Source organism: Vulpes vulpes, chromosome 1, assembly GCF_048418805.1.
Source record: "Vulpes vulpes isolate BD-2025 chromosome 1, VulVul3, whole genome shotgun sequence".
NCBI classification, from domain to species: domain Eukaryota; kingdom Metazoa; phylum Chordata; class Mammalia; order Carnivora; family Canidae; genus Vulpes; species Vulpes vulpes.
The window spans coordinates 3950971-3966461 of record NC_132780.1 but is presented as its reverse complement, the minus strand read 5'-3'; the positions used below and the strand labels follow the sequence as shown (position 1 = coordinate 3966461).

The 15491-nt window shown below is 69.1% G+C and overlaps 1 protein-coding gene across 1 annotated transcript in view; it reads left to right on the top strand.

Moving 5' to 3' along the window:
- PEPD (peptidase D) overlaps positions 1 to 15015 on the top strand; it is a 109445-nt gene extending 94430 nt beyond the window's left edge. Inside the window, exons 12-15 of the mRNA XM_072750078.1 lie at positions 4026 to 4174; positions 11247 to 11431; positions 13693 to 13884; positions 14468 to 15015. Coding sequence (XP_072606179.1) covers positions 4026 to 4174; positions 11247 to 11431; positions 13693 to 13884; positions 14468 to 14605 — 664 coding nt within the window. The 3' untranslated portion in view covers positions 14606 to 15015. The remainder of the gene's footprint in view (positions 1 to 4025; positions 4175 to 11246; positions 11432 to 13692; positions 13885 to 14467) is intronic.
- The last annotated feature ends 476 nt before the right edge of the window (positions 15016 to 15491 follow it).

Genomic DNA, 15491 nt, shown 5'->3' with positions numbered 1-15491 from the left:
CCTCCTACACGGCCTCTGTGGGTTCTGTGTACTTTACATTCTTGCCTGTACCCCACTCGGCCAGCGTCACCACCCACGGTCTGGAAAGCACTGGTCCAGACAGCCTGGGTGCTCCCAGACATCACGGGACAGACGCTGCCTACCAAAAAGGTGAAATGAAGCACGTGCTGTGCTCATGACGCCGACTCAGGCCCTCCCCGGCGGGGGCCACTGCGCTGACGCCAGCGCTGTCCACTGTGCCTGGTGGCAGTGGCTGCTTGGGTGGACGGTCACTGGGTCCCACCCACACGCTGGGCCGCGTGCCCTGTAGTGCCCTTGCTGGGGACGTGGCCCCGCAGCGGTGCCCTGCGTCTCCCCACGCCATCTGTAGAGTGGCAACAGCAGTTCTTCCTAGATACGCAGGACGCCCCCGGCCCGCGTCTGTTCCTGTGACCGTGTACGCCAGGGTCTCTGGGGCCCGGTCGCCGCAGGAGCAGCCCGTGGCCGGGGTGGGGAGCAGGGAGGCCTAGAAGGTACAGGGAGAGGTCTGCTCCAAGCGTCAGCCTGCGGCCTCCAGGTGATGACCTTCGCCCCGCGGGTCGCCTCGGGGGGCTTGGCACTGCACGGGCGGGGGGCAGGCCACGGGCCTCATCTGAGGGGCTGCCCGCTGCAGTACATGAGCGGGAAGGCCAGTGGCACGTCTTCCCCTCTCGTGCTGAGGTCTGGAGGGAAGCAGGAGTTTCCTGCTTCTCAGAAATCCCCTGGCCTCGTCGGGAGCGCTGGGCCGGGCACACAGTGAGGTGTGCGGTGCCGCCGCCGCGCCCAGGCCTGTGTGCCCAGGCTTGGGTGAGAGGTGGCCTGGGGCCAGGCCGACGCTCGGGGCGTTGGTGGCAGGCTGGACGCCGGGCGCAGGGAGCCCAGTACACACACCGCAGCGTTTCCCCAGAATGCTCCCCAGGCCTCGGTCCCCGGCCCAACCATCTCGGAGGCCGTCGTCTGCCCGAGGGCCGGCCGGTCCCCGCCGTGGGGCCCGGGGAGCAGAGGGGGCTCGGGGGGCGCCCGGCTGAGCCAGCGGTGGCGGGTAGCCTGGGCACAAAGCTGCCCGGGAGGAGCCAAAGGCAGACACCCTCTCGTCCCGGCCAGAAATAGAACCAGATATACATGTGTGAGCGAAGAGACGCCAGCGTATTGCTTGGAGATGTGGGACTTCTCCCCAGATGTCTTAGATTATGACACGCATTTGCTGGGCCAAGGATGGTAGCGGCCTGGTGGGTGTCCCCAGGCCGCCGGGGAGGAGGAGGATCCCGAGCGCTCGGCGGAGCCAGAAACTGTGACCACGCTCCCCACTGTCGCTCTGCGCTCAGAGGACGGCTGGAGGGGACACCGAGGACCTGGAGGGAGATGATTTATGGAGGCGGCTTTCGTCCCCGGATCCCGGAGCGGCTTGAATCTGAATGACTTATGTGTGTAGGAACTCTGAGGGGGATTTTTTTTTTTTAAAGCAGAGAAAGATAAGGAACTGAGAACACGAAAATAGACTCCAGCCCCGTGCCCGGGCGGCGCTGGGCAGGATGGAGCCGGCCGCCGGGGGTCCACTTCCTTCTGCAGCGAGCCGACGATTCTCACACAAAAAGCGCAAGCGAAGTCTTCTAGAATCCGCACGGGAACGCCAGGCGGGCCGAGGAGCTCCCGGCACGTCCACCCGGCGTCCTGGCTGTGCTCCTGAGGACACGGGACTCCTGAGCAAGTTCAGGAGTCGTCTGCCCCGGAGGAGCGGCTTGCTGTCGCCGCTCTAGGTGACTCCGGCCCCCAGCGTGCTCTTGCGGGCTTCCTCGTTTCTGACATTGTCCAATTTCTGTTTTCCTTTTGAGATGGGCCCGGTCCTGCGGAGCTGTCGGCCCCCAGGAGCCTGTGTCGCCCGAGCCCCCGGCTCCGTCCTTTCTGCGCAGGCCGTTCTTGGACGTTGTGAATCAACAAACCACAAACCATTTTCCTTTGTTGTCTCTGAGGGGCCCCAGTGAGAACGCTCCGCTCCCAGGGTGAAACTGGGCCACGGCCCCACACAGACCCGCTCCCCGGGAGGGCACAAGGGGCAGCGTCCCTGCGTCTTAAAAGTAGAAGCGCGGAGGCCCCGGGGCCCGGGACTGGAGCCAGGACAGGAGGGCCCGTCGCCGGGCTCTGAGCTGCTGCGCCAGCGTTCAGAACCTCGCTTTCCCCGCAGGTGAGGGCCGAGATGTGTCCCGCCCTCCCGGCCAGCTCCGGGGGGCCCCGCGTGCCCCCGCAAGCAGCTGTTGGCCCAAACCCCCTGTTGCATCTGGGGCCTCCCGGGGCGCAGCTGCCTGGGCACGTCTGCTCAAGGCCTCTCTGTCTTGTGTCGGGTCACCTCCCGGGAGGCCCAGGTGCTGCCCCCCCAGCAGGGTCCCCTACAGTCTGTGACTTTGACCCGGCCTGGAGCTCTGCGCCGTCCTGCTTGGGGCTCTCCCCCCACCCCCCTGAGAATCACCTGAGGTGTTATCTGGTGCTTTTTGCACTGTTGACACTGTTTATGGTGTTTTGCAATCGGAAAAAGACAGGAGATTTAAAGTGCTCGGCTGGGGACTTTGGATTCCAGCAAAGCATCCGGGGATCCTGAGCATTTGGGTTTTTGCCTCCAAAATGCTGTTTCTTTGGAGTAGCTGGTGCTGTCAGGCCACAGGGCCCAGCTCCCGCGCCCCCCCCAGCAGGGCAGGGACCCCCTGCTCTGTTGTCGCTGAGGGTCGGGGCCCCAAGGCAGGCGCGCCGGCAGCCCCTGCCATGCCTGTTGAGCGGCTGTGCCCACGAGGACTGCCTCGGGTCTGCAGGGACGCCCTGGGGGAAGGCCCAGCTCTGCCCTGCGGCTCAGATTTGCCAGGACTCACGCCGCTGCAGACCGGACCCCCCCCCCAGGAGGAAGCCAGCCCCGCCCGTCGGCTCCACCCGACTCCGGGCACCCAGAATCCTGGGCCCGGGGCTAGACCGACGGCCTCCGTTGGTTTTGTCTCCACCCGGGTCCCGGCTTGGCCGACCAAGGGCCGGGTGCTGGTGGGGCCCCTCTGTAAGCCTGCTGAGGTGCCGGGGTGGGACGGGATGGGGGGTGCTCAGTCTGTGGGCCCCACTGCTCCCGGCCGGGGAGTGCGGGGGCCCAGCAGTCACACCGCGTCACATTCCACCACAGAGGGTGCAGGGTGGGTGCTTCCTGTGCTTGACCAGTGGGGACCCCGAGGCCGCGGAGGCGTGGGAGAGGCCCACGTGGCTCCCTCCTCGCCCTGCCCCCGGGCCCTGCCACGGGGTGTCCGTCCTCCTGAGCCCCCAGCCTGCCCGAGTGTTCAGCACCGCCCCCCCCCCCCCCCCCCCCCGCTGGCTCTCAGAGCCCAGCTCGGGCCCTGTAGCCCCCCTTCCGCCCCCTCTGCCCCTGCCTGCTGGGCCGCCCTGTCCTTCCCTCAGGCCCCGGCGGAGCACATCCGTCCGTCCCAGCGGGGACAGCCACACTTCCCTCTGGGCAGGGGTGGGGGGGTGGGGGGGAGTGGCGCTGGAACAGAGCCACCCGCTGGGTCTCACTCAGACACCCGGCCCGGGAGAGCTGGGTGTGTAGCTTAGCCCACCTCGTGTGTCCGTGGGGGCCTCCATCCCAAGCCCCCCCACCCCGGCTGCCACGAGCAGCGCCGGGCAGGGGAGCCCTGGGGGCCTGTGGGAGCGCTTGCGTGGAGGTGGCGAGGCAGGGCCTGGGCACGTCTCCGCCCCTCTCTCCCTGTCCAGGCGAGGCCCACAGCTGGGCATCCAGAGGCCTGGCCAGCAGAGGCCTCGGGGCCGGGGGCGTGTGTGCAGGATGGGCCCTGCTCCCTCCAGGCTGCCAGCTCTGGGGTCAGAGGGTGGGAGGCCCCGTACTGCTGCCTGCGCTGGTGACCTGGATGGCTCAGGCCCGGCACCCGGACCCCCCCAGGGCCCAGCAGGCTGCCCTGAGTCCTGGGGTGGGGGCGGGGGGAGCAGGGCTGGGGGCATCCCAACCTCACAGACTCCTCTCCCTGCAGCCTGTTCGACATGGGTGGCGAGTATTACTGCTTCTCTTCCGACATCACGTGCTCGTTCCCGGCCAACGGCAAGTTCACCGCAGACCAGAAGGCCATCTATGAGGCGGTGCTGCGGAGCTGCCGTGCTGTCATGAGCGCCATGAAGCCGGGTGAGGACGCTGGTGGCCGTGGGGCGGGTCCTGCGTGCCACAACCTGATTCCGTCCCCCCTCCACACGCTCAACCAGTGTCAGGTCCCCAGGAGCAGCCCCAGGAGAGGGGGCTGACCCCCGGGGAGGAACAGGGCTGGGAACGGGGGAGCTCGGCTCAGAGTCACCCCACATCCCATCTGGCATTCTCCACCGGCAGGAAGCCCTGCTCGCGGTGGCCGCTGGGGTGTCAGCACGTCCCCCGTCCTGTCCCAGAGCAGGGTCCACTCCAGAGGGAGCTTGAGCACCAGACCAACAGCAGCGTTTGGTCGTGCATGGGGTGCCCTTGTGTTCAGGCCGCAGCTGGCTTTGGTGGGGGCCGGGTGCTCGCGGCGTTCGGGAACAGTGAGCAGCTGCTGCAAGGCCCTCTGGGGGCCTGGCCGCCCCCCCCTCCAAGGCTGGACCCTCGGCTCATTCTGAAACCAGAGGGACCACGGCAGTCAGATCGGCCTCCCTCCACGGAGCCTTTGTTTAGGTAAAAGAAGACCCCCCAGCTGTGAAAGCCCCAGGATGCGGCCCCTGGGGCTGGGGGCTCTGTGTTAGCTGACCGGCCCCAGGGCCACACGGCCAGATGTGGGGATGAGTTGCAGGTGAGGGACGCTCCGCAACTGCCACTCTCTGAGGCACACCGAGCCAGCGGGCCCCCAGCGGAGGCGAGGGAGCTGTGGAGGGGTCCTGGAGGCCCCGGGCCCCAGCCCCGCACCCTCACCTGTCCAGCAGGAACAGGACCCTGGTGGTCCGGCGATTCCCACAATGGGAACTCAGCCCCCAGAGGAGGACGAGACAGGAAAACCTACAGGTGAAGCCCCTGCTGGGGCGACAAGGTGACAGGACTTGCATGGTTTGGCTGCAGAAGGAAACAGCATCTCGAGCTAACACGGGGACCTTCGGGACGCTTGACGCATGGAGACGGAAAAGTGGGAAAAGTGTGGGAAGGGGTGACCAGTCCCTCTTTTGTGTGAAAGAAGGGAGCGTAAAAGCACCTGTGAATCCACGGGGTGCGGTGCGGGAGGGGCGCTGGGGGCTGCGGGGGGAGCGGGGTCTGACCTTTAAACTGCGGGGCAGTCACCAGCCCCCCGAGGGCCACCACCCATCCTGCTCTCTTCACTCCCTCTCTGTACATCAGGTGACAAGGGTTTGCTCGGGGGGTTTGTTTTCTTAAAAGGTTTTTATTTTGTATTTGGGAGACGCAGGGAGTGAGAGAGGCCACAAGCAGAAGGGAGGAGCAGGCTCCCCAGTGAGCAGGGAGCCCAACACGGGGCTCGATCCCAGGACCCCGGGAAGGCAGATGCTTACCCGCCTGAGCCACCCAGGCGCCCGGGTTTGGTCAGCTTTGGCCACCACCGGCCAGGGGCTGTGGCGCGCGTCCTGCCGTCTGCAGGGGGACCCTCCCTCCCCGCATGCCTGCGGGACCCAGGCGCTCTCCCTCTGCCTCTCCGCCCCGTGCTCCCCACCCTGTGCCAGTCTGCCCCTGCCCCCGGCCGGGCAGTCACCTCGCAGGCCGAGCAAGTCATGTCCCCTCTTCCTGGGGTGGACTCTTGGCCTGGGCACGCGCAGCAGGGCAGGTCACCTCCCCGTGGCTGCGAGGAGGCGGCCGGGGCCAGGTCAGCCCCATGTCCCGTCCTAGCGGAAATGCCCCTGGTTTGTGGGTTCCGCTGCTGGGCCAAGACACACACCCGCTGAGACTGCTCGGCTGCTTCCCGCGGTTCCGGGGAAGGGTAAAGGGACACCAGGGGCGCAGCACGATGCCCAGAGGAGCAGCACGGAGGAGCGACCAGAGCAGGCGCAGAACCGGGGTCAGAGCGGGGGCGCCCTCCCGTCGTCACCCAGGCAGCTGGGGGAGGGCGGCTGAGCTCAGGGGACTGGCCACGCTGGGGTGGCAGCCGCACGGAGGGGCTTCCCTGGCGTCCGCAGCGGGGCAGGGGTCTCCCCGGCTACCAGGGAGCGTGCGGCCCGAGGGGTCCCGTGATGGAGCCTTGGGGTGAAGCCAGCAGAAGCACCTCGGGGTGTCAGTGGGCCACTGCCCCGGGCTGTTCTGTGCTGTCCCTCCAGCCACCGCGGAGGCCTGGCCTCCCACCTCCCAGCAGCCCGGCTCCGTCCCCTCTGTGCTCGGCTGCCGCCCTGGCCTCCCCCCGCCAGGCTGTGGGGCCCCACGCTCCTGAGCTCACACCCCCCCAGGGCCCCACGCAGGTGGTGGGGGGCACACGCTCGGGGCCCCGCGGCTCTTGGGCCTCCAAGCCATCGAGTCTGCGCAAACAGCCCCACCGTCGCTCCTCGCTCCCGTGCAGCTGTGTGCAGCGGCCCCCTGCTCCTGGCTCTGCTGCGTCAGGGTCCTGGCCCCTGGGGGGAGCAGCCAATGAGGTGGGAAGCCGACTCGAGAAGCAGACTGCCCCAGAGCAGGCCGGGCAGCAGGAGAAGGGCCTCGGGAGCTGGGCCCGCACGGCCTGCACGTGTCCCCCGTGGCCTGTGTTGGGGTGCCCCTGCCAGCTCTGCCTCCCTGCCAGGCAGAGAGGGGCAGGGAGGAGCAGGGAGGGCAGGGGCTGGAGTAGGGGCAAGGGCTGGGGCAGGGAGGGCAGGGGCTGGAGTAGGGGCAAGGACTAGGGTGGGAGCTGGGGCAGGAGTAGGGGCAGGGAGGGCAGGGGCTGGAGTAGGGGCAGGAGCAGGGGCAAGAGCAGGGGCAGGGAGGGGTAGGGGCTGGGGCAGGGAGGGGTTGGGGCAGGCCTCCCCTTGGAGTAGGCGAGGGGTGCGAGGGTGTGGCACATGGGGGGCCGGGACCCCGCGCCGCGCAGCCTCCAGGCTTCCTCGGTGGCAGGAGCCAGGGCGGGGAGGGCTGCGCTGCGGCCCCGTGTGGCCCCTCTGTCCTGAGCGCCACGTTCCCACCCTCCCTGGCCGCCTTGACTCCCTCCTGCTGTTTGCGGGCGGGAGGGGTGGGGGTGTTGCGTGCACAGGCTCCGGGACGCCCGCTCCGCTCAGCACGGAGGCGCCTGCAGCCCGGGGCGCACGCTGCCCCCTGCCCTTCCGCGGGGTGAATGGGTCCCCGGAGGTCCTGGCAGCGGACAGCGCTGTGGGGGGGGGGGGGGCTGCAGGCCGTCAGCCCTGCGCCAGCTTGGCCTACCCGACGGCTCCCGCGGCCCACGGGGCCTGTGCCTTCCTCGCGGCACCCCCAGGGCCTGGCGCGCACAGGGTCTCCTGAGGCCCATTGTCTTTGGATGAAGTGAGCTCTTTGTCTGCAAGCGGCTGGGAGGATTCGCTGCCGGCCTCCTGGCCCAGCTCGCCCGGCCGCTGGGGCTGCCGCGCTCCGGGCAGGAGGCCTCGGGCTGTGAGGGACGGTGCTGAGGCTCCGAGGGGCCAATCTGGGCCCAGGCCCGCGGGGGGCGGCGGGGGGCCTGAGAGTGCCAGGCGGGCACAGGAGACTGGCCTGTGACCTGGGGGCTGCTCTGGACACGTGCTGGGGCCCCGGGCACTCGGGCCAACAGCCAGATAGTGGGGCGCAAACCCAGACGCTCCCCTGGCACGCGGGGGTCTAAGCGCACAGAGGAGCAGGGTCGGGGGTGCCCGGGTCCCGGGCCCGTGAGGTCGCTGCACCGGCCGCAGGGGAGCCTCGGGAGGCATCTGCTGGTCAGGCTGGAGCGGAGCCCAGGTCCTGCTCTCAGGGCCCGCGGGCCTTGGCGGGCCTTGGCGGGCCCTGGCGGCGCAGCGTGCTGTCGTCTGGTGCGAAGAGCGCCGAGTGCACAGGGAGGGCTTCCCGGAGGAAGCCTTGGCAGAGGCCCTCAGGAAGGATGGCAGCGAGCGCGGGGGGGGGCCTTGAAGAGGTGGTCCCGGCAGCCCAGGGCCTCGGGCCCAGGGGCGGAGGAGAGGAGGCAGGAGAGGGAGGCCAGGCTGCTCTCGGGGGGCTCTGTCCTCTGAACCCTGCTGCGGAGAGAGGCCTGGCATCCCAGCCTCGTGCGGGATGCGGGGGGCCGGGGCCTCGCAGGGAAGCGGCAGGAGTCCAGGAGAGGCCCCGGAGAACGGGCCCAGCTCTGCGGCCTGCTGGAGGTGGGAGGGCGGCAGCCGTGCCGGCCGGTCTGCGCCTGGTCCCCGACGTGTGCCCCGGATGCACCCGCCCCGAGGTGCCGGCAGGCCGCTGAGGTTGGGGGGCGCCCGGGCTCCGGCCTGGCCCACGGGAGCCCCCCGGTCCGCCTCCGCGCCCCGGGACAGCAACCTTCACACGCTTCGGGGCCCCTGCCCTGGCCCAGGGTGTCGTAACCACCATCCGGGCCAGACGCTGGGGCCAAGTTGCTGGAGGTTGAATCACTGTCACAACCCCAGCCACACACAGGCAGCCGCGCGCTGCCAGCCACGGGAGCGTGTGCAGGGCCGGCCCCGCGGAGCGCAGGCGAGGAGGACTGGAGGCGCCGTGGGGACCGCCCGGGCCCTCGCGTCCGGCCCCAGGAGGACGGCGGAGGAGCCGAGCTGCCGGCACGAGCATGATTTATACCTGACTCCCCGCGGCGCGAGGCCGCAGCCCGCTTGGAAGCCGGCCGGGCCTGACGTCAGGCTGCTCCCCGGGCCCCCTCGGCCACGCAGAGCGCCCTCCTCCGCCCCGGGGGTGCGCGGAGGCCCAGGGCCCCGGGGCGGGCGCGGGGGTCAGGGCCGAGCCGCCCAGGCCCGGGGACAGGGTGCGGGGAGTCCCTGCGGGGCCAGCCCCCGGGAGGAGCAGGGACACAGGCTCGGGCTGGAGCACAGCAAACAGCGGGTGTTGAACCGGGGTCTGGCTGGCGAGAGCTTTGTGGGTACTGCCCGGGCCCCCGGTACATGCCAGGCCTCTGCGGCCGGCTCCCTCGGGCACAGGCCTGGTGGACCAAGGCGTGGGGGGCGCAGAGGCGGGTGAGCCGCTGAGCTGGGATCCAGCGCCCCACTCGCCCGTGGGGGGTGTCCGACCATCGGAGGAAAGCCGCTCAGGAGCTGGACTCCGAGGAGGAGGAGGGACGGGAGAGACAGGCCTCGGCCCCTCGGCCTCCCTGCGCCCGGGCCAGGCTGGCCATTGCCCTGTGATGGGCCGGGGCAAGGCCCTCGCCACCTGCTCTGGGCCTGGACCCTGCGGATCCAGGAGGCTGGGTCAGCCCAGGGCCCCGACTGGGGCCCCTGCCCTGCTGGGGACGGGGCCCACGTGAGGACCGGTGCCCGGCAAGGCTGTGTCCCACAGGGGCTCTCATCTCCCTCTGCCGTCAGCCACAGAGCTTCAGAGGCTGGAGCCCCCAGACCTGCTGGCCCAACGGTGGCCAGGATGGGGCCTGTGCAGGCCCCCGACAGCCCTGGGTGCCAGGGTGGGGTCCATGCAGGCCCCCCAATGGCCCAGGATGCCAAGGTGGGGTCCATGCAGGCCCCCAATGGCCCAGGACGCCAGGGTGGGATCCATGCATGCCCCCTCATTGCCTGGGACACCAGGGTGGGGTCCATGCAGGCCCCCCCACAGCCCGGGATGCCAGAGTGGGGTCGGTGCAGGGCCCCCCATGACCTAGGATGCCAGGGTGGGGTCCATGCAGCCCTCGGACAGCCCAGGACACCACGGTGGTGTCCGTATAGGCCCCTGATGGCCTGGGACACCAGGGTGGGGTCCGTGCAGGCCCCCCCACGACCCAGGACACCAGGGTGGGGTCCGTGCAGGCCCCCCCACGACCCAGGACACCAGGGTGGGGTCTATGCAGGCCCCCCCACGATCTGGGACGCCAAGGTGTGGTCCGTGCAGTCCCCCCATGACCTGGGACACCAGGGTGGGGTCTGTGCAGGCCCCCCCACGATCTGGGACGCTAGGGTGGGGTCCGTGCAGGCCCCCCATGACCTGGGACACCAGGGTGGGGTCCGTGCAGGCACCCCCACGACCTGGGACGCCGGGGGGTGTCTGTGTAGGTCCCCCCACGACGTGGGATGCCAGGGTGCTCCTCTGCAGCAGCCATCACCAGTCGTGGTGGCTGTGGCGGGCGGGCAGGGTGTCGTGGGGATGCCTCTTGGGAGCCAGGGTTGCCCCCCCGCAGAGGGAGCCACAAGGGCCAGCGCTGGGCAGCCGTCCGGCGGAGCTCTGCTCGGGGGAGCGTGCCCCCACCCGGTCTGCCTGGCCCCAGGGTCCAGGCCCGCCGGCCTCCACCAGCATGTGGCCTGCCCCAAAGCCAGCCCTGCGGGGCAGGAGCCTCACCGCCCTCCATCCCTGTCCGGTGCTTGGGTGCCCGGTGCGGGGCAGTGGGGCTGAAGGCGGGGACCCCACGGCCCCGTGGGCAGGGCCCGTGTCCCCCGGCAACGGCTGAGGCTCTGTGCGGGTGGCGGCCTGCGAGCCCTGGGCGGGGGCAGACCTTGCTCACCCCGAAACTCCGTGCCTGGGGACCTGCTCTTCGTGGTGACCTTTGCCTCAGAAACACGGGGCAAAGACGAGCTTGATCAGCAGCCTGGGCCTGGACGTCTGGGCTGCCGTGGAGATGGTCAAGCGCGGCTTAGCGGGCGGGGCCCCGGACCCTGCCAGCCAGGCCATGAGGCCGCGCCAGTGCTCCTTCACCCCGGAAACCTTTGCTCCCCACACTGGCCCCAAGGGTGATTCAGCCCCACTTCGGGGTGTGCAGCGACGCCCGCACCCCACAGCCTGAGGCTCTGAGCGTTGTCTGGGGCCCCCCGAGGCCGCCCCACGTCTGCTGGGGACGGAACGCTTTTCTCCTCCTGATGCTTGGGGGACCTTTGTGGGCTCCCCTGGGCCGCGAAGCACACACTGGCGGGGGACAGATGCGCCTGGGCAGGCGCGGAGACCTAGGCTGGGTGCCGGGCCACGGGTGACAGGAGCCTGCCCCCAAGGCCCCACCGGGCGGAGAGGAAGGGGCTCGAGGCCCCGGGTTACAGCGGGGAGAGCCCCCTGGAGAGCCGGCCCCGGCCCAGCACCCTCACCACCCACCTCCGGGGCCTCCCACCTCAGCCGCTGCCAGGGCTTCCCGTGTCCCCCAAACCTTCCCTCGGGGAGCCCCGGCCAGACTGCCGGGCCCCACGGCTCATCGCAGCCTCCTTTGGAGCCACAGGGGTCTGGTGGCCGGACATGCACCGGCTGGCCGACCGCGTCCACCTGGAGGAGCTGGTCCGCATCGGCATCCTGAACGGGAGCATCGACGCCATGGTCCAGGCCCACCTGGGGGCCGTGTTCATGCCTCACGGGCTCGGCCACTTCCTGGGCATCGACGTGCACGACGTGGGAGGCTACCCCGAGGTCAGTGTGGATGCCGGGCTCCCCTCCCTGCACCCCTAGGTTGGTCCTGCTCCCCGGCCGCGGGGGCGGGGGTTCCTAGAGGGCGCCGCCGCCTCTGGTGCCAGACGGCTGTGCTCTGCCTGGGGGAGCACCTGCCCTGCCGGGGGTCAGTGTGCAGGTCCCACAGAGCAGTGGGAACCCCAAAACCGGGTCTTAGTGACGGGGCTGGCCTGGCCACCACCGTGTCCTCCTGGCCCCGCCCCATTCAGGCGGGGACACTGAGGCACTGCCTTAAGGCCACAGCCCCGGGCCGCTCCCTCCTCCCTCCCGCCCCCTCCGTGGCCTCCTCGGAGGCCCTGCAGGCGCCCTTGACAGGGGAGGGAGGCCCCTGTGGGCATTTCCAGACAAGGTTCCCCTCCACTTCCTCCCTACGGACTCCTGAAAGGACCACCCAGAGGGTCCTTGCAGCCCGCCTGGGGGAGGCCCTGCCCGGCAGGTGGCCGCAGCCTTTCCGGGCCCGGGTGGGTGGGGGTGAGCCCGGCCCTGCGGCCTGGCCTGGCGCCCAAGGTGCAGGGGGCTGATTATGCAATCGGTGCACGCCCTGGGGCCCACCAGCCAGTTAGCCAAGACTAGGCTTGGCCCGCTGGCTGCAGGGTATTTTGAAAGCACTAAGAATGATTTTTGGGGGGGAAAAAGTTGCTCAAGAGAAGCATTATTATTCAATTATTTTTTTCCTCAAGTGTAAACAGTTAAATTTGGAGAAACAAAATCAGTTTTAATTTCCTAATTTCTATCCATCACATTGTGTGCAGGGAGCCAAGAGCAGGGCCTTCCAGACATTGTTAACTGAGGTTCGTTATTCATTAGTCGCCAGAGCACTTTTTTTCCACCAGAGAAAATTGGCAGCAAACTGTTTTATCTTTTCCAGTAAGCAGCCCTTTGTGCTCACAGAGTCTATTCTTTTGACAGATAAACATTGTAGAAAAAATATGGCTTTTCCTATAAAAGTCATTTGTTTTATTTGAGGCCTACAGACACATCTGGGTGTCCTCTGCTCAGAGCCCAGGAGGAGTTGAGGCCCCATCCGGCCCGCTGTGCCGGCGGAAGCCGGGGTGGACCCGGCACGGGCAGGGCCCCCCTCCCGCGCCCCGCGGGGGCCCGGCCTCACCCAGCCCCGCCCGGGCGGGTCGTCTTGGTGGGAGATGTCTGGGAGCTGAGGGCCAGTGGGCGGGGGCAGGCGTGCGGTCCTGCCCCCTGCACCCCTCCCTCTCTCCCCTCACCCACACCTCGGGGTGAGGGCCTGAAGCGTCCACTGTCCCCCGGACACACCCAGCAAGCAGCTTGGCATGGCCACAGGGACTCGGGGGGACCAGCAGAGATGACCTTTCCGGTTTTCTGCATCTGCCAGGCACCCGGCTTTCCCCGCCTTGGGGCGGAGGGAAAGGGACAGGCTCCTAGGGGGGTGGCAGGGAGGTGAGGGACAGGGATGGGGTGCCCGGGGCGGGCACAGGCCTCACAGGGCAGAAGGGCCTCCCTGTCCCACGCGCGCTCCCTGTGGAGCCGGGGATGCGGCCCCAGCAGGGTCGGGGGCCACACCCCACCCGGGCCTCTGTGCCCGTGCTTCGGTGTCCCCTCCCCTCCCCTCCCCTCCCGGGTGGCTGTGCCCTGCTGTCCCCGCCCCCATGGAATCCGGGTCTCAGGCTTCCCTGCGGTGCCCAGCTGTGCAGGCCCGACAGCCTGCGTCCTGTTCCCTCGGGAACCGCTAATTGAAGTCTCGTGTTCGCGGGCCCCAGAGGTGACGGCTCCAGCTCCGCAGCGGGGCTCCCGGGGCCGAGCGCGAACGACAGGCTTGGGGGGGCCCGCGGGGGGACAGGGGTGGGCCCAGACCCCGGGTGCATTTGTGGGGGAGGGTGCCTCCGCGGGGCCGCCTGGGAGCCCCCACCCGCCAGTGCCCCGGGCGCTCCCCCACACGCGCAGCGGGGAGCACCTGCCCCTCCTGGGGGCCCCTCGGAAGGCTGGTCGGGCCGCGGGAGCGCCGAGCTGCCCGAGGACGGGGCACGGGACGTGCAGAGCTTTCTAGGCCTCCGAGCGCGGCCTGCGCGGCCCGGCAGCCGGCCTGGCGTCCCCGGGGCTCCTGCTGGGGGGGTCTGGGGGGTGGCCTTCCCGCAGGGGGGCCCCGAGGGCTCCGGCAGCTCGGGCAGGAGCAGGGGGTGCAGGGCGGGGGGTGCGGGGCAGCGGCGTGCGGGGCGGCGAGGTCCTCCATGCCCGTCCCCTCCTCGCAGGGCGTGGAGCGCATCGACGAGCCCGGCCTGCGGAGCCTGCGCACGGCGCGACACCTGGAGCCGCGCATGGTGCTCACGGTGGAGCCGGGCCTTTACTTCATCGACCACCTGCTGGACGAGGCCCTGGCCGACCCGGCCCGCGCCTGCTTCTTCAACCGCGAGGTCCTGCAGCGCTTCCGTGGCTTTGGGGGGGTGAGTGCTGGCGGGCCCTGCGTCCCGGCGCCCAGACCCCCGCGCTCGCACACCCGCCCCGCGTGCCACGGGTCCCCGGACAGGAGCCCTGCGGGAGGGGCTGGTCCTCACTTCCCCACTTGAGGGGGACCCCCTGCTTTCTCGGGGTCCGTCAGGTGCCTCACTCCGCAACTGGGAGATGCAGATTCTACAAGACCCCTGCCCACCCCAGGCCCCCCACCGCTCCCTGTGGAGGAGCCACCTTGGCCGCAGCCTCCCATGGAGGCCTGGAGGCCCGGAGGCCTGCCCCTTCCTGGGGGGCGGACAGACGGCTCTTAGCCGGGGCTCCTGCCCCGCAGCTGGTCTGCCCCTCTAATCTCGTGCATGAGGCCAGCTCAGGAATAGAGTGGTCGTTCTTTTTTGGATTTATCGTAGAGAGTGAGTGGTGGGGGGGCGGGGGGTGCAGAGGGAGAGCAAAGGCCAGTGGACCCCCCCACTGGGGCTCCGTCCCAGGACCCTGAGACCATGACCTGAGCCAAAATCAACAGACGCTCAACCGAGCGAGCCCCCGGGCGCCCCACGAGTGTCTGTCGTTCTGACCCAGGTCCGCATCGAGGAGGACGTCGTGGTGACAGACAGTGGCATGGAACTGCTGACCTGTGTGCCCCGCACGGTGGAGGAGATTGAGGCGTGCATGGCAGGCCGCGACAAGGCCTTTACCCCCTTCTCCGGCCCAAAGTAGAGCCAGCTGGGGGTGCCCAGTGGGACAGGGGACCCAGCCCGGCACCTGTCCTCACGACGGGCAGCCTCCTGACGGCCCTCCAGCGGCCAGAGACGGGTGCTCACAGATCACACGGCCGTGTCCCCGATTGATCACGCTGTTCCTGGGGCGCGTGTGGGGTGGCGGGCTCGCTCTTAACCTTCTGCGGGATCACACCTTAATCTGATACTGATGCTACTTTGCTTGAATGACAAACGGTGGCTTTCAAAAATGCTAATGGAAAATAATTCTGCTCTTTAGCAGCAACTAAAATGCGTCTTGCTGTCACCTGTATCCTTCTGCTCAGGGAAGAAAGATCCATTTCCAGCGTTTTCTCTCAAAAAATCAATACACACAGTAGCATTTGCAATAAAAAGTTTCCAGAAATGGTCCTTGGTGTGCAACTTCCTCTGTTCTTCACCCCCATGCCCCCGCCCTGCAGGTGCGCGCAGCTCCCAAGGACCTAGACGTGGCCAGGTGGGTGCTGGGGCCCAGGGGTGGGGCCCCCCACGCGGCACCCGGGCATGTTAGCAGGTGAACCAGCAGAGGAAGAAGCCTGTTCTGAGCAGCTCCGGCCTCAAAGCTACATCTCCGAAGGCCGCGGCATTTCCACGTGGCACGTGGGGGCAGCTGTCGCACACCCGAGGTCCCGTCCGTGCTCTCCTTGTCCTGGGGACAAGCTAGTGGAGCGCGGCCGCCAGAGACCCTGCCACCTGGTGCAGCTGCGCGGCAGGGGCGGGGCCCTGTGGTCACCTCTGCGGCCGGGGCCCCATCCCTGCGCCAACGCTCCAGGTCTGCCCCTCGACTGCACCCTCCATCCCAGGGTTCCACGTCACCCCCACCCGGTGTGCTGCTCAGATTTGTCACA